This window comes from Eptatretus burgeri, chromosome 4, assembly GCF_056783735.1.
Source record: "Eptatretus burgeri isolate ZD-2024b chromosome 4, Ebu_testis_v1, whole genome shotgun sequence".
NCBI classification, from domain to species: Eukaryota; Metazoa; Chordata; class Myxini; order Myxiniformes; family Myxinidae; genus Eptatretus; species Eptatretus burgeri.
Genome location: NC_140964.1, coordinates 135,342,890 through 135,358,338, shown reverse-complemented (window position 1 = coordinate 135,358,338; position 15,449 = coordinate 135,342,890). Strand labels below are relative to the sequence as shown.

The following is a 15,449-nucleotide window of genomic DNA, read 5'->3' as shown; positions in this document are numbered from 1 at the left end:
ATTTTGGTGCTTTTATGAAAAGTCTAACAATTGGTTTGCTATGCTGCAGTACTAATAGCACTTGAGGGATTGATGCGAAACATGGAGCAAGAACAGTGGACCACAAATGCAAAATCTCGCATTGAAAGGCTAAGCGGTTTCAGAGAAACTTTTTTTTTTTAATATGATCGACTCGGCATGGGGAATATTGGTTGAAAATTTCAACACCATTGGACACATGGTCTTGCAGCCATTTTTGACAAAAACAACCTTGTCTGATCAACGCAAAACTTCGAAGACATGATCGGCCACCCATTCTGAACTTGATCTGATAAAGATGACGTTGTGGGTCAGGTGCCCAATCGAAGCGTGGCGGCATAGTTTTTATTTTATTTTTAACCATAGAAATTTCACGAAAGTTCCACCATAGATGGGACTACTCATATCGAATGTTTATGTGATAATTATGACATCATAGATCACATGGTATGGCAGCCATGTTGGAAAAAAGGAAAAACTTTGGACCTCTGTCTCTCCGAAACTGCTCCATGGAAAAAATTAAAACTTGGCACATGCGAAGTACTCCCCATGGGAAACGAGGGTGATTTTTTGATGATGTTATGCATGGTTTTGTGATTATGTCATAATTGCATCTGGCAAAAGTTTTATCCGATCAGAATGAGAAATTTTTGAGGGTCATCTCAGGCTAAATTGTAGTGGGTGAAAAAAAATTGATGTCATTGTTCATGTGGTTTGGCAGCCATATTGTTTTTAACAGAAAACCTTCAAAAATCTTCTTCTCTGAAATGGCTGAACAGATCGAGGAAAACTTTACAGGTGTGATCACCTCTCCACGAGGAACTCCAACTTTGGCATTATCCATCACATTGTTTGGTAGCCATATTGGATTTACCCTCATTAAAAAATAAATAAATAAAATTTAAAAAGTGCAAGGCTGCCAATATTTTTGGCCACAACTGTATAAATATATCGGAGCAAATACTGTTACGGATCTGGCAGCCATTTGCACACAAGCAGACAGCAGTCCCCGCAGTTCAGTTATGTCGATAAGTATGTGTTATAGTTGGAGTCCCATCCCCTATGTCTAACGGGAATTACATGTGTGCGCTGCGAAGTTTCTTTATGGTTAGTTTTTTATATCAAATCCCATTCACTTCTTCCAACCACCGACTCCATTGCCCACGTGTTTTTGGCTGAAGGCGTGGGTGGAGCCTCCATCGCTTCAGGTCGAGGCTCCGCTCCGTGGAAGGGCATGGAGCGTTTCCTCCAGCCAATGGGTGAAGGGCGAGCAGGGCCGAGGTGCTCCGGGGAAGCTACTACGGAGCCTCTTCAGGGGGTGGGCCTCCGAGACGCCCCGACACCCCCCCCGAGACGCCCCGTCCAATCAGGAGGCTCGTCACCTCAGAGCTCTGACTCCGCCCAGGAAGGGAGGGGGTTCCCCTCGTCCAATCAGGAAGCGAGTGGTGAGCAAAGAAATCCCTCCCACTTGAAGAGGGTTCTGTGTGGGGAAAGTCAGCTCTGGATTTTTTGGAGCATTCGTTGGAGGATTCGTTGCAGCTCTGCGTGGTGCGTTCGTTGGAGTTTTGCTGGGTCTTGTCCTTGACCCTGATTCTCGCCCTGGGACTCAGACTACTCGACTCGAGTTCCTCCAGGGGCACGAGCCCCACGCGTGTGACCGTGGGCCGAACTGCACGACTATTGGCAGGTGCTGTACCACGGAGCACCCCCCCCTCCAACGTGCAGGTACCCAAGTGAACTGCGACCCCCAGCTCTCTCTCTCTCCCTGGCTGCGAGGGTCTAATAACACCTGGGTTTTATTTTCGTCTGTGTGTGTGGTGCCAGTCCATTAAGTAGAATTGTTTAAGTGTTTTATTTTCATTGTACATTGCATTTAATTTGTGATTAAGTCTGCTCTGTGTCTCCCTCCCTTATAAATAATCCCTCTTGTTAAATGTTCCAGTTCGTTGCCCGTGTTTTCTTCCATTGACCCAGCACGGTGTGGGCTTGAGAAATAGTGAGGCCGTCGGTGTCGTAAGTTGTCATAGGGTCCGATGGACTTTGGTAATTCCGCTTGGTTACACCAGACGGAGGTCGCTAGAGCGACCCGGTTCGACAGAGTCCGTCGAGGGTGTGACTTCCCGGGTAATTTGACGACGTGGGTATTTAGGTATGTTGAAATTTGGCTATTAACCCTACCCCACGCTGTCAGAGAATTGGCGATCACGGTCCTTAAGTGACCCGTGACCTTCGGAGTTGTCCGAGAGTCACGACCTAAATTACGGGTGTTCGGTGGAGACGGTTCTACTGCTCCCCCTGGCAGTCGTTTATCACCACCGACGCCAGCCCACAACAATACAACCAGTCGCTTTGCTGACGGGAATGTTAAAGAGGTGTAGGAACAGGGGAGAAGAAGGGAGGAAGGGGGGAAAGACTGAGGAAGGGGTGCGGGGGGGGTGAGCGACGCCTTTCCAAATGTTGTGCAGGCGGGGGGGGTGTGAGGAGGGGGTCAGAGAGTGACAGAGTGAGAGTAAGGTGGGGTTTGGGGGGTGGAGGAAAAAAACAGAAAGAAAAGTGTGGTATGGAAGTGGGGTTAGCAAAGAGAATGATATGTTATGCTTAATGACTGAACACAAAAAAAAAACTCGTATTAGAACAGCTGTACACACAATGACACAATAAAGTTTGTAAAGTAATTTGCTAAAACTTTGATATACGAGTTCCAGCCAATTTGTTATGTGGGAACATGAACCAAAAAGCAATCACTGAAAACATGGAAGTACCCCTCACGTGCGACCTCGTGATACAATCGAGCGTGAACATCGAAAACTAGCATTGCGACCAGATTTCACACCGATACAAAAAAAGAGAATAAGGCATTGCTAATTGAGATGTTTAATGCCAAAGTTGTACCAGTGATATTTTGAGCTGCGGGAATGATGACTAAGAACCTCACAGAGATATTAAAAACCATCCCTGGGAATATTACGACAAACGAACTTCAGCTGGAAGCTGTCCGGTGCTCAGTGACAATCCTGAAAAGAGCCCTCGGCACAAAACATTGAAAACAAAAAAACTTCAAAGGTTGGTCCATGAATCGTGACCCCTTATTGAAATTAAGGTGGATACGAGATTAACCATACACCTCCCGGACTCCAGAGACGCCCGAAATGGCAAATATGTCCGAATTGGAGAAATGAACACTTTTTAAGGAGTCGAAACTGCTTGTAAGTTCGATTCTGGAGCTTAACTTTTGTAATTCTGCTTAGTTTAGGAGATTATCGAGGTTATGGCATGTAAGAAAATGAAATAGCCATGAAGGCTGCCGACTTCGGGCATTTAGAAGCATTGCAATGTACCCATGTAGCTATGATGAACAGGCATTCGATACTATGAGTGAGGAGAATGGGGGAAAAAAAAATATCGTGAAGAAATCGTTACAGCCTGTACCAAGTAAAGGCAAAGTTGAGCAGGCCAAAAAACATGGCTGCTTCAAGACCCCAGCAAAGTTTCCCAGGAAGCACATTTCGACCCGAAAGAGTAAGGTAGCCAAGGAAGCACCTGAAAAAGGACACAATTAAATAAGGCCGTTAAATATCTTCAAAATGGGTGTTATAATTAAACCAATCTTCACTCTTGCATTTCCTTGGAGTTTTCGTAGTATGCATGCAAAGTCTCAGACCACCAAGTTTCATGGTTTTGGAGTTATGGAGGAGAGACACACACTGACACATACTGCCTTTTATTTGGATGTGCGAGCAAATACCTCCCGTCACTTCGCTGATGGTAATACGAAAGGGAGGTGGGAGAAAAGAGTGGGGAAGAGGGATCGGGAAGAGTGAAGAGGTGGAGGGGAAAGGAAAGAGGAGGGGGGTGAGGAGGGGTGGGGTAAGGGACGACTGTATGAGATGGAGCATTAATTACGATTCACACTGTTTCATCAAAATTATTCTGCATTGAATAACAGTGAAGAAGGAAACAAAATAATGTCTGAAATCCATTTTCTACTGGTCATATTGCTGTGTTTGTGCGGTAGATGGAGGAATTTCATCAGAAAGATAGGATCGTATGGAGTTGTTTGGACCGTGGACGTGTCGGAGGCATCTCAATGTGAACTGTTACATGTCACCACACGGGGGTGGTGCGTTGTTAATTAGATAGGGATTAAGCATAATTTTCCTCATATGTAATTGCCCCCCTGTGGCTTTCCCTATGTTTTTGTACTACTAACCAGCAATGATAGAATTACGTTTTTGAAACATCAACGACCTTAAAACAATTACAACCGAGCTTTACAACCAGGCAGGCGGAAAGCGCTGCCTCAAGGGGTGACAACGGGCGAAGTCACGCCCCCGAGGCTGATGATTGATGGGTGTGACGTCGAATAAGAAGGGTTGGAGGCAAGAAGAAGGAAGAAGGGTTCTTTCCTCTTGCGTCGGAGGCAAGAATAGCAAGAGGACGTTAGTCAGAGGACACGAAGGATCTCGCTTTGCTGTCCTCATGGCACGACAAAGGCTGTACAATTCTCGTGCTCATGCTGTGTGAATTTGTGACGTGCTGGGCAAGAGGCTGGCTGTTGACTGTTCGGCTGAGCCGTGAAGTGTGTGCGTCTCTGAGGAGGGAAGGAGAGTGTGCCTCGTGGCCTGATCATGGTGACTTAGAAATCGCCTTGTCGTGTGGGCCATCGTTGTGAATGCCTGGTGTTGGCTTAATGGTTGGGTTGGTGGGCTTGGGATCCTAGGATCCTGAGTTCAAATCCTGCTCAGCTGTTGAATTAATACCAGGTGGGGTTGACTCTGCCTGCCATCCTTCTGAGGTTGGCAAAATGAGTACCAGCTTCCTGGTATCCTGTGTCGGAGTGGCGACCTGTCCATGATTGTGCCTTCGTCCTGTGTCGGAGTGGCGACCTGTCCAATAGCCCATGAGAATGCTTCGGCAGCACCAACACTCTGCACAGAGTATGGTCCCAATGGATGGATGGATGGATCGTTTTGAACAGACCGGGTGTGGGAGAGGAACGGTCGGCATGTTTGCTCTTGAGAATAAGCTACACTGCGGCTTGTGAGCCCTGACATCGAGTGCTGTCTCCGAATTCCCTCACAAATTGCTCAGCACCATTTTTGTGGCGCAGTCTGCGCGCGCCGACGACACGGTTTGATCGTCAAGTCCAAAGAGATCACTCCTGGACCCACAGATAATTGACAAAATAAAAGAGGGATTGTTTTTCTTTATTTTATCTGTCCCCTTGTCTGTATTTAAGTCTGTGTGGAGGAACCTCATTTAGATTTAGGTTACCTCACGTCTTGGTTCATTTTCATTCTAATCTTTGATTTTTCTGGTTATTTAATCATTTATTCTTTTAGCTTGTGTCCGTGTAAATGTTGTGGGTCGAGTAAAACTCATGTGCCTCCGTCCTTAACCGCCATTTCTTTTCCGCAAGCATATTAATCTCTGAGGGAGAACTTTTTGGCCATCCGTCCAGGTAGGAGCAAACTCTTGGACACGCCAACACTATAAACACTGTCCTGAGACGAACAAGCACCGCCCGGAGACGAACAAGCACCGCCCGGAGACGAACAAGCACCGCCCGGAGACGAACAAGCACCGCCCGGACACATCCGGAGACGAACAAGCACCGCCCGGACGCGTCCGCAGACGAACAAGCACCACCCAGACGCGTCCGGAGACGAACAAGCACCGCCCGGACGCGTCTGGAGACGAACAAGCACCGCCCAGAGACGAACAAGTACCGCCCGGAGACGAACAAGTACCGCCCGGAGACGAACAAGTACCGCCCGGAGACGAACAAGTACCGCCTGGAGACGAACAAGCACCGCCCGGACGCGTCCGGAGACGAACAAGCACCGCCCAGATGCGTCAGCAGACGAACAAGCACCGCCCGGACGCGTCCGCAGACGAACAAGCACCACCCAGACGCGTCCGGAGACGAACAAGCACCGCCCGGACGCGTCTGGAGACGAACAAGCACCGCCCGGAGACGAACAAGTACCGCCCGGAGACGAACAAGTACCGCCCGGAGACGAACAAGTACCGCCCGGAGACGAACAAGTACCGCCCGGAGACGAACAAGTACCGCCTGGAGACGAACAAGCACCGCCCGGACGCGTCCGGAGACGAACAAGCACCGCCCAGATGCGTCAGCAGACGAACAAGTACCGCCCGGACGCGTCCGCAGACGAACAAGCACCACCCAGACGCGTCCGGAGACGAACAAGCACCGCCCGGACGCGTCCGCAGACGAATAAGCACCGCCCGGAGACGAACAAGCACCGCCCGGAGACGAACAAGCACCACCCGTAGACGAACAAGAACCGCCCGGACGCGTCCGGAGACGAACAAGCACCACCGAGACGCGTCCGCAGACGAACAAGCACCACCCAGACGCGTCCGGAGACGAACAAGCACCGCCCTGACGCGTCCACAGACGACTAAGCACCACCCGGACGCGTCCGCAGATGAACAAGCACCGCCCGGGCGCATCCGCAGACGAACAAGCACCGACCGGGCGCATCCGCAGACAAACAAGCACCGCCCGGACGCGTCCGCAGACGAACAAGCACCGCCCAGACGCGTCCGCAGACGAACAAGCACCGCCCGGAGGCGTCCGCAGACGAACAAGCACTGCCCGGATGCGTCCGCAGACTAACAAGCACCACCCAGACGCGTCTGCAGACGAACAAGCACTGATATCATAGCACCGTGTTCTGTCATTGGTTTGGTAAATAAATGGCCACAACTTGGGAACCACTTATCCGATTAATATCAAGCCTTGAAAAGGCACATACTCAGGGCCCCATCAATATACCTGGCAAGTTTCAATTAGATCGGACCAATGTTTGTCGAGAAACAGCGGTTGCAGACAGACAGACACACACACACACACACACACACACACACACACACACACACACACACACACACACACACACACACCCACACACACAGTGCTGGAACTTTCAATATATATATATATATATATATATATATATATATATATATATATATATATATATATATATATCATACATATTGTTGCGGATCCGGGGGTGGGGGGATTCTCACGATGGCGTCAATCACTGTCCATAACCAGTTTGGGTTTTCGCACCCTACTCTCGACAGCCAAATGTTACAGATTCGGCGCCACCCTCACCACCGCCGTCTCCGGGATAATAACGCCGGCTGGTTCGGCACAATTCTTGGGTTACGCGTCTCGAACCACGATACCAAAATACACCTTTACCTTGCCAGCTGGGGGAATAGACCCCGGTTACAGAATGGTTTTGTCAGAGACCGAGCGGAGTCGACTAGTCTGTAACCATTTTCGTTTTTATATTCAAATCGAGCAGATCGTTCCTCGACGCGGCACAAATTAATTCAAAGCGGCAACTTCATCCGAATCAGCCAGATTTATTGGAGACAGCAGGGAACATGACACAAGCAAAGCATTCACGACAATGTTATAATTAATCTATAACCCGTTCTTAACTGGGGAGCTACGGATTATGGGTTTCGAAGGGGACTCCAACGAAATAAGCCTTAAACGACATGCAGACAAAACATGGACAGCATGCAGACAAGACAGAGTACTTGGTGATGTTTCATGGACGTGAGTAAAGTGTCAAAAGCACAAATGTGGCTCGTGACAGGCCGATGTCCACGGATTCGAGCACGCCGTGTGGCAAGATGACGGCGCCGCACTCTTTCTTCTCAAGGCACCGCTTGCACACGCCCTCCTCAGCGCGTTCTGACCCCACGCAATGTCGACGGCACAAGACCGTCAGATCGATGGTGGGTCTCAGCTGGTTTCTCACAAGGTCCAGCTTTTCTTTCTCGGCCGATGGCAGACTCGACCTTCAGGTTCAGTTCCTGCCGATCGCAGACTCTGCGCACTCAGGTTCAGCTTGTGCCGATCGCAGACTCGACGCACTCAGGTACAGCTTCTGCCGATGGCAGACTCGGCACACTCAGGTTCAGCTTCTGCCAATCGCAGACTGACCTCGGTGCTCTCAGGTTCACCTTTTTCCGGCGCACACTCGCCTCCAAAAACCGACTGCTCATCCAGCAGATCGCGCCTCGACACTCGTCGTTTCTCTCTTGCCTTCCCGGCGCACGCTCGCCTCGAAGCCGACTAACTCCTCCCTTCAGTTTCACTTCCTTCTCCAGGCCACTCCCCCTCTCAGCGCTGGGCGGGGACTATTGTCCGGGGAGAGGAAGGAAGAAGAAGAATCTCTCTGTCCACCACCAATGTACCAACAATGAACAGCCTCTTACACCTCCCGACACACATGTCGCACCCATTTACCGAACAACCTGGCTAAACATGCATTTAATGGGGGATCTGGGCTAATCCCATATTTAATAACACACTAAGGGCCATTTCCACAACAATATATATATATATATATATATATATATATATATATATATATATATATATATATATATATGTTGTTGTTCGTCTTTCGGCTGCTCCCGTTAGGGGTCGCCACAGCGGATCATCCATTATGATCCGCATAATGATTTGGCATAGGTTTTACGCCGGATGCCCTTCCTGACGCAACCCTGGTCACCTCTTACGACACAGGGATAAGGATTGGGTTTTGCCATGATTCCGGGCTGCCCTACACCCTCTCATAGCGCGGCCCAGTGCAGAGCACCCATCCTCAAGCAATCCTCCAACCCAAGCCTCCGAGTAGCCAGATTACAGGCGCACGCCACTACGCTCGGTTATATATATATATATATATATATATATATATATATATATATATATATATATATATATATATATATATATGTATATATATATATATATATATATATATATATATATATATATATATATATATATATATATATATATATATATACAGTAGACTAGGCGTAAGTCGGCAGCGTCAAAAAGTCCCGAATTTATCTCATGTTAAATCCCTTTGAATAAAGGGTCATGGAATCTCTTTGTCTGTCACCGATTTAGCAATGTCAAGTATAGGGGAGTGATCTCTTACTTGAGCAGCATTTATTAGGGTTTTCCATGATTCAAAACTTTGTGGACTGGGAAGTTGTTCATTTGGATCAATGCTCAGTGATTCCTTGTGAATTATACAGTGTCTTCCAGTTGGCTCTTCGGCCTCATCTCTGGTTTGTTCTTCCATTGCAATTGTACTAGCAACTACACACACTGGGCAAGCACTAACACCACCACCACCACCATTACCACATTACCTGGAATGACAAAAGGAAATAACAATTTAGTTGGGTAATACAGATGGAAATACAGTAATGTTTAAGGCTATCCACTACTTTTAGGCATTTTTAATATTTGTAGATGTTTCAATTTGTGAAATATTGCATCTGGGATGTTGCATATTTATCTAGTTTTTTGTAATATTAAATAGTTAAACCAAAAATTACATTGAGATTCCAAAAGTAGACGAATAAACCTAAAATGTTCAAAATCTATGTTTTGTTCCAAAATATCAAAATTAGGGGGTATGGTTGAACTTTGCCAAAATATGTTCCCCAAACAGCCACCATATTACAAAGTAATGATGTATTCCAATGCAGTGGTTCCTTGCGAAGATTTTGAGGGGTCGAATGTTACTCTGGGAGTTTTCATTTTTGAAATATTGACAAAAACGTACAATGTGAATTCTGAACTCGAAGCGATTTCGGCCACTTTTTCACTAAATTTAACATATTTTTTGTCATTATATAAAAAAAAGTTTGACAAATAATCCCCATAAATGTTCGATATTTCTATTGCTATATTAGTTGGCATCTAGTATGCAAATTATTGGCACTCTGTGGTCCTTAAAAATATATTTATTCCAATTTTAGCAAATATCACATTTTTTTGGCGAAGCGAAGTGGGCGTATAATAATATTTCGGGTGATAAAACAGAGATGGCTGAGAGTTATTCACGGCTATCACTTTTTTCATATCTAGGGAAATATATCTTGCTAAAAATCACAATGAGCCTTACTCCATCTGTATGGTACCGACCGGTCAATTTGGGCGGTCTGGCTCATAGCCTAATATGTGGACACAAATATTCTTTTCATTTCAACAATTTTCTGGAAGAAATGGTGTATTATTTGAAAATATTGCAAGGGTGCCAATGTATAAATTCATCTTTGAGTATTTCATGGAAAACATTTTATTTTAAGTTAACAAAAAAAAAATCAGGTGGCTGGGCTGCTTGGAGTGCCTTCACAGATTTACCATTTCAAGTACTTTGCTGATGCAGTGGATGATTACACCTGGTCTTAAAATACTCCAGAGACCCTCCCATTCCATGTACAAGTGTCAAACCTTGTCCATGCAGAGGGTGAAACAAACGAAAGAAATTGACCTGGTTTCAACGTGGCTCCCAGACAATACGTGTCGCGTGATCCGTGTTTTTTGATTAGGTTAGAATGCCATGTGACAGGGACTTCTCAAAGTAAGTCGTTTTGATACATGTGATGCTGAGGAGGCAGCATACATAATTTATAGTCAGGTATGTGAAAACACCTCTTGTTTGTGGTGGGGCCAGGTGAGTAGTTCCCATCACAAAAAGGCACATGTGTCTGACACTTTATAAAAGCCATCACGATCTCAGGCCGATGTGTGCAAGCTATGATGGCGTTATGTGCTGTCATGCTTGGAAGCACGAAAAAAAAAATTTATTATTTGGGCCACCTGGTGAGCGGGACGGTCTGGAAAACGACTCTGCCAAAAAGGATGACGAGGGGCCAAGAGAAAGGACACAACAGAGCTCCTATTGTGCAGTAAAAATGTGTGGAAGAAGCGTGGTGGAAAGCACAGTTTCGGGAGCTGGAGATGAAGCTGTTAACACACTGAGTTGGAGCGGAACCTGAAAGCTTTAACCATATTTTTTTGCCTCTGCTTCACCACCATCTTTTCTCTCGGTCTTTAACCACGTCATCTTCATCTGTCTTCAACTGGATTGTTCCTGCGATACTTCCCATCTTGAGCAGCAGTTTGCCTGTGCGCCAGAGCCTTGCCTATACCAGCTGCTTTGTGCCATCCAAAACCTCGCCTGCCCGATTGCTCCTTCTATGAATCAGTGTTGTCGGTGCCTTATTGGGGTAAGTTTATTAGCCAATGTCCATACGTCGTCCCCCCCGCCCCCCCCCAAATTCATATCTGTGTTCATTGATTGCTTGGTCAGTATCATTTATGATTGCGTCTCATCTGCCCTCTTCCCTGCACCTTTCTTTATAATTAACAAACTTCTAAATGTAAGAGACATCTTCCTGCCCATTGCCTCTGCTGTGTTTTCTGCCACTTGGTTCAGTTTTTATTGAATGATCTTTGCGTAAAAATAACTGACCGCAGTAAGAGACCGTTTCGGAAATCCGTGGAGGCATTCATCAGACCTCCTGTGCTAAGGCAAACACGTTAGTGACCCTCAGACATGACAATAATAATCCGTACAGGAATAATCGGGTACCCTTATCTTCCTCAAACAGAACAATTTAAATTGGGTACCAACAAGCCTGTAAGGCTTGGTCCCCTCGCCTTATGTCTGAGCAGAAATAATGGGATATGAGCTTGTAAGTTGTCAACACATTATGTTCTGCAGTTTTTACTTAATATTACAATTATTATAATTGTAATTACTTTTAAAAAATATTACAAACTATATTTATTGCTCTGTTTTTTTCCAGAACAATCACGAGGTCCAATTGGAGCAATCAGGGCGATGTGGAGCCTGACGGTGAAGAAGTCTTTGAAGAAACAATCACCAGATCGAGACCCACTACCTTTAAAATACAAGTGCACGTCTGATCGAAACAACACAAATATTAAATTAACTAAACACAAAAAAGTTCTTGAAAGGCAAATACGTTATCCGTATCATGGGCGCAGGATGGATTTTGCTTCACAAAGTAATGTTAAAAGACCCATGAGGATCTATACAAGAGAGCGTCCTTACAAATGCTCCATTTGTGATAAAGCTTTCTCGAGAAAAGCCAATTTGAAAACGCATATGAGCATCCATACAGGAGAGCGTCCTTACAAATGCTCCATTTGTGATAAAGGTTTCTCTCACAAACGCCATTTGAAAACACATATGAGGTTCCATACAGGAGAGCGTCCTTACAAATGCTCCAGTTGTGATAAACGTTTCTCTCACAATAGCAGTTTGAAAATGCACATGAGGATCCATACAGGAGAGCGTCCTTTCAAATGTTCTATTTGTGATAAGGATTTTATTTATAAACATAGTTTAAACATCCATCGCACCACCCACATTGGAGAGCGCCCACACAAATGCTCCATTTGTGATAAAGGTTTCTCTCAAAAAAGCCATTTGAAAACACATATGAAGGCCCATGCAGGAGAGCGTCCTTACAAATGCTCTGCATGTGATAAGGATTTTATTTATAAACATAGTTTAAACATCCATCGCACCACCCACACTGGAGAACGCCCAAACAAATGCTCCACATGTGATAAATGTTTCTCTCAAAAAGGCCATTTGAAAACACATATGAAGGTCCATACAGGAGAGCATCCTTACAAATGTTCTATTTGTGATAAAGGTTTCATTTATAAATATAGTTTAAACATCCATCGTGCCACCCACACTGGAGAGTGTCCACACAAATGCTCCATATGTGATAAAGGTTTCTCTTACAAATGCAATTTGAAATCTCATATGAGGATCCATACACGAGAACGTCCTTTCAAATGCTCCATTTGTGATAAAGGTTTCTCTCACAACAGCAGTTTGAAAATGCATATGAACATCCATACAGGAGAGCGTCCTTACAAATGTTCTATTTGTGATAAGAATTTTAATCATAAACAGAGTTTAAACACCCATCGTACCACCCACACTGGGGAACAAACACACAAATGCTCAACATGTGATAAAAGTTTCTCTCGCAAAGGCAATTTGAAAACACATATGAGGATTCATACAGGAGAGCGTCCTTACAAATGCTCTGTTTGTGATAAAGGATTCTATGAAAACAGCACTTTGAAAATTCACGTCAGGATCCATACAGGAGAGTGTCCTTACAAATGCTCCATTTGTGATAAAGCTTTCTCAAGAAAAGACCATTTGAAAATACATATGAGCATCCATACAGGAGACCGTCCTCACAAATGCTCCATTTGTGATAAAGCTTTCTCTCACAATAGCAGTTTGAAAATGCACATGAGGATCCATACAGGAGAGCGTCCTTACAAATGCTCTATATGTAATAAGGATTTTATTAATGTACAGAGTTTAAACATCCATAGTACCACTCACACTGGAGCATCCCCATACAAGTGTTCTGTCTGTGATAAAGGTTTCTCTAAAAAATGCAATTTCAATAAGCATTTGATGAACCATGCAGGATGAGAGAGGGAGATTTGGAGAAATGAGGGAGGTGGGGGAGAATAAGGACGAGAGAAGGTCATGAGGTGAACAAGATGGAAGCAACCACAAACTCTCAATCACAAAAGTGGAAAGAAATCTGAGAGGATTTGTGGAGAAGGAGGAGGGCGTGGGGAAGCTGTGAGGGTCTGAAGAAGGTGGAGGGTGTGGAACTGAGAGGAGGAGGGTTTGTGGGAAGCCGAGAAGGGTGGGATGAGGGGAAACTTGTTCCCAACATGAATTCAATTAATTTCGTTGTTTGTTCCCAATATGTATTTCATTAATTTGTTTGCTTGTTCCCAAGATGTATTAAAATTAATTTGGAAATTTTTTTCCGAAGATTAATTGAGTCTTATGTTTTGTCTATTTCTCACATTTTCCATCGTCTTGCCATACACGGAATTATTCATTTCTTGAAGTCTTTCTCGATGTAAGTCTTCCCAACTGTTCACATCTGAGTGTTGAAATCAATGTGTTTTATCAATGCCTTTAATTAAAATAAATTTAATACTATGACTTTTCTTTGTTCTCAAGCCAACTGATAGATATAGTCTCAGGTTTTCTTGATCAAAGACTGAATTGTCTTCATCGTATAATGTAGTTGAAAGTTTTTCTGTTGATCTGTTTGTACATGTAATTAATAATTGTTGGTAATCCTGGAAACATTATTTTTGGTCCTTTCTTTATCTGGGGCACCAGTGAAGTATTTATGAGTATCGTGAAGTTCTGAGTATTTTAAATCCTCTTCAAAGTAACATCCTAACTTTCCCTCGTCCAATTATTTTTTTGTCGAGATTAAACATCTTTCAAGACTTTTTCACAGTTCTTCACTTTGACCCTTTTTCAATCCCCTGAAGGTCCTGTCACACCTTGAGGATTTAGCCAGCATATGCCCGATGTATGCAAAATTTGGCTAAAACGCTGGCACACGTCGAATACATTATGGGTAAGTTTGTATACGTTAAGAGCACGCTAGCATACGTTGTAGTACGCTGGCTTTTTTTGTAGTATGCTGGCATACGTCTTTGTACGCTGGCATACGTCATAGTACGCCGAGGTGTTAGACAAATTTTCTATGCTTGAAATTTTTCGACGTATGCCAGCGTATGACTCGCACGTTCCGCATACGCTTGGCCATAAGTTGTCGGCACGTTACGCGATCGTTGACACACGTTACTTGTAAGTTACTCATAAGTCGAAACACGTCGAGGTAATGTTTAGCATACCCGAAACTTATTTCTAACCTATGAGTAACGTGTTGTAGGCACGTTACGCGATCGTTGACACACGTTACTTGTACGTTACTCATAAGTCGAAACACGTCGACGTAATGTTTAGCGTCAGTGTTCCAGACTCCCTGTTTTTTTTTTTTCTCTTTTTCTTCTTCGGCGTGAGGGTGATGTTGACACTTCGATTTCTCGTGCGGTTATAATATAATATAATTAATAGGCTGCCGCTCAACGATTTAAATCATAACAGCACTAGAAATCGAAGTGACAACATCACCGTCATACCGAAGAAGGAAAAAAAAGAGAAAACAAAAAAACAGGTGTCTGGAACACTGACGCTAACCATTACGTCGACGTGTTTCGACTGATGAATAACGTACAAGTAACGTGTGTCAACGATCGCGTAACGTTCCTACAACTTATGCCAGCGTATGCGGAACGTGTGTCATACGCCGAGTCATGTATGTGGAACGTGTGTCATACAATGAGTCCGGCCTGCGATGGAGACGGGGAAGGTCGAGGGGACGAGCGATGCCATAATTGATGGGCTTGACATGCAGGGTGAGACACGAGGGGATAACGGAGAAATTAAAGGAGGTAGAAGGGACGACGGAAAAATTAAAAGAGACGGAAAGCCAGGAAGTAACAGGGGTAATGAACGAGGTGACGGAATTAACAGTTTTTTGGCAGCCACTATGGTTTGGCAGCCATATTGGATTTACCCTAAAACCGATAAAAATGATCTTCTCCAGAACGGCTGGACAGATCGAGGGAAAACTTCACACAAATGTTCCCCAAGCCATGTGTGTACAAGTTTGTTAAG

The 15,449-nt window shown here is 44.9% G+C and overlaps 1 protein-coding gene across 3 annotated transcripts in view; it reads left to right on the top strand.

The window, feature by feature from the left end:
* Window positions 1-14,214, top strand: part of LOC147029182 (uncharacterized) — a 46,730-nt gene extending 32,516 nt beyond the window's left edge. For all 3 annotated transcript variants that reach the window (XM_085876352.1, XM_085876355.1, XM_085876353.1), the window contains one exon: window positions 11,695-14,214. In XM_085876352.1, coding sequence (XP_085732478.1) covers window positions 11,695-13,382 — 1,688 coding nt within the window. In that variant the 3' untranslated portion in view covers window positions 13,383-14,214. The remainder of the gene's footprint in view (window positions 1-11,694) is intronic.
* Window positions 14,215-15,449: the final 1,235 nt, after the last annotated feature.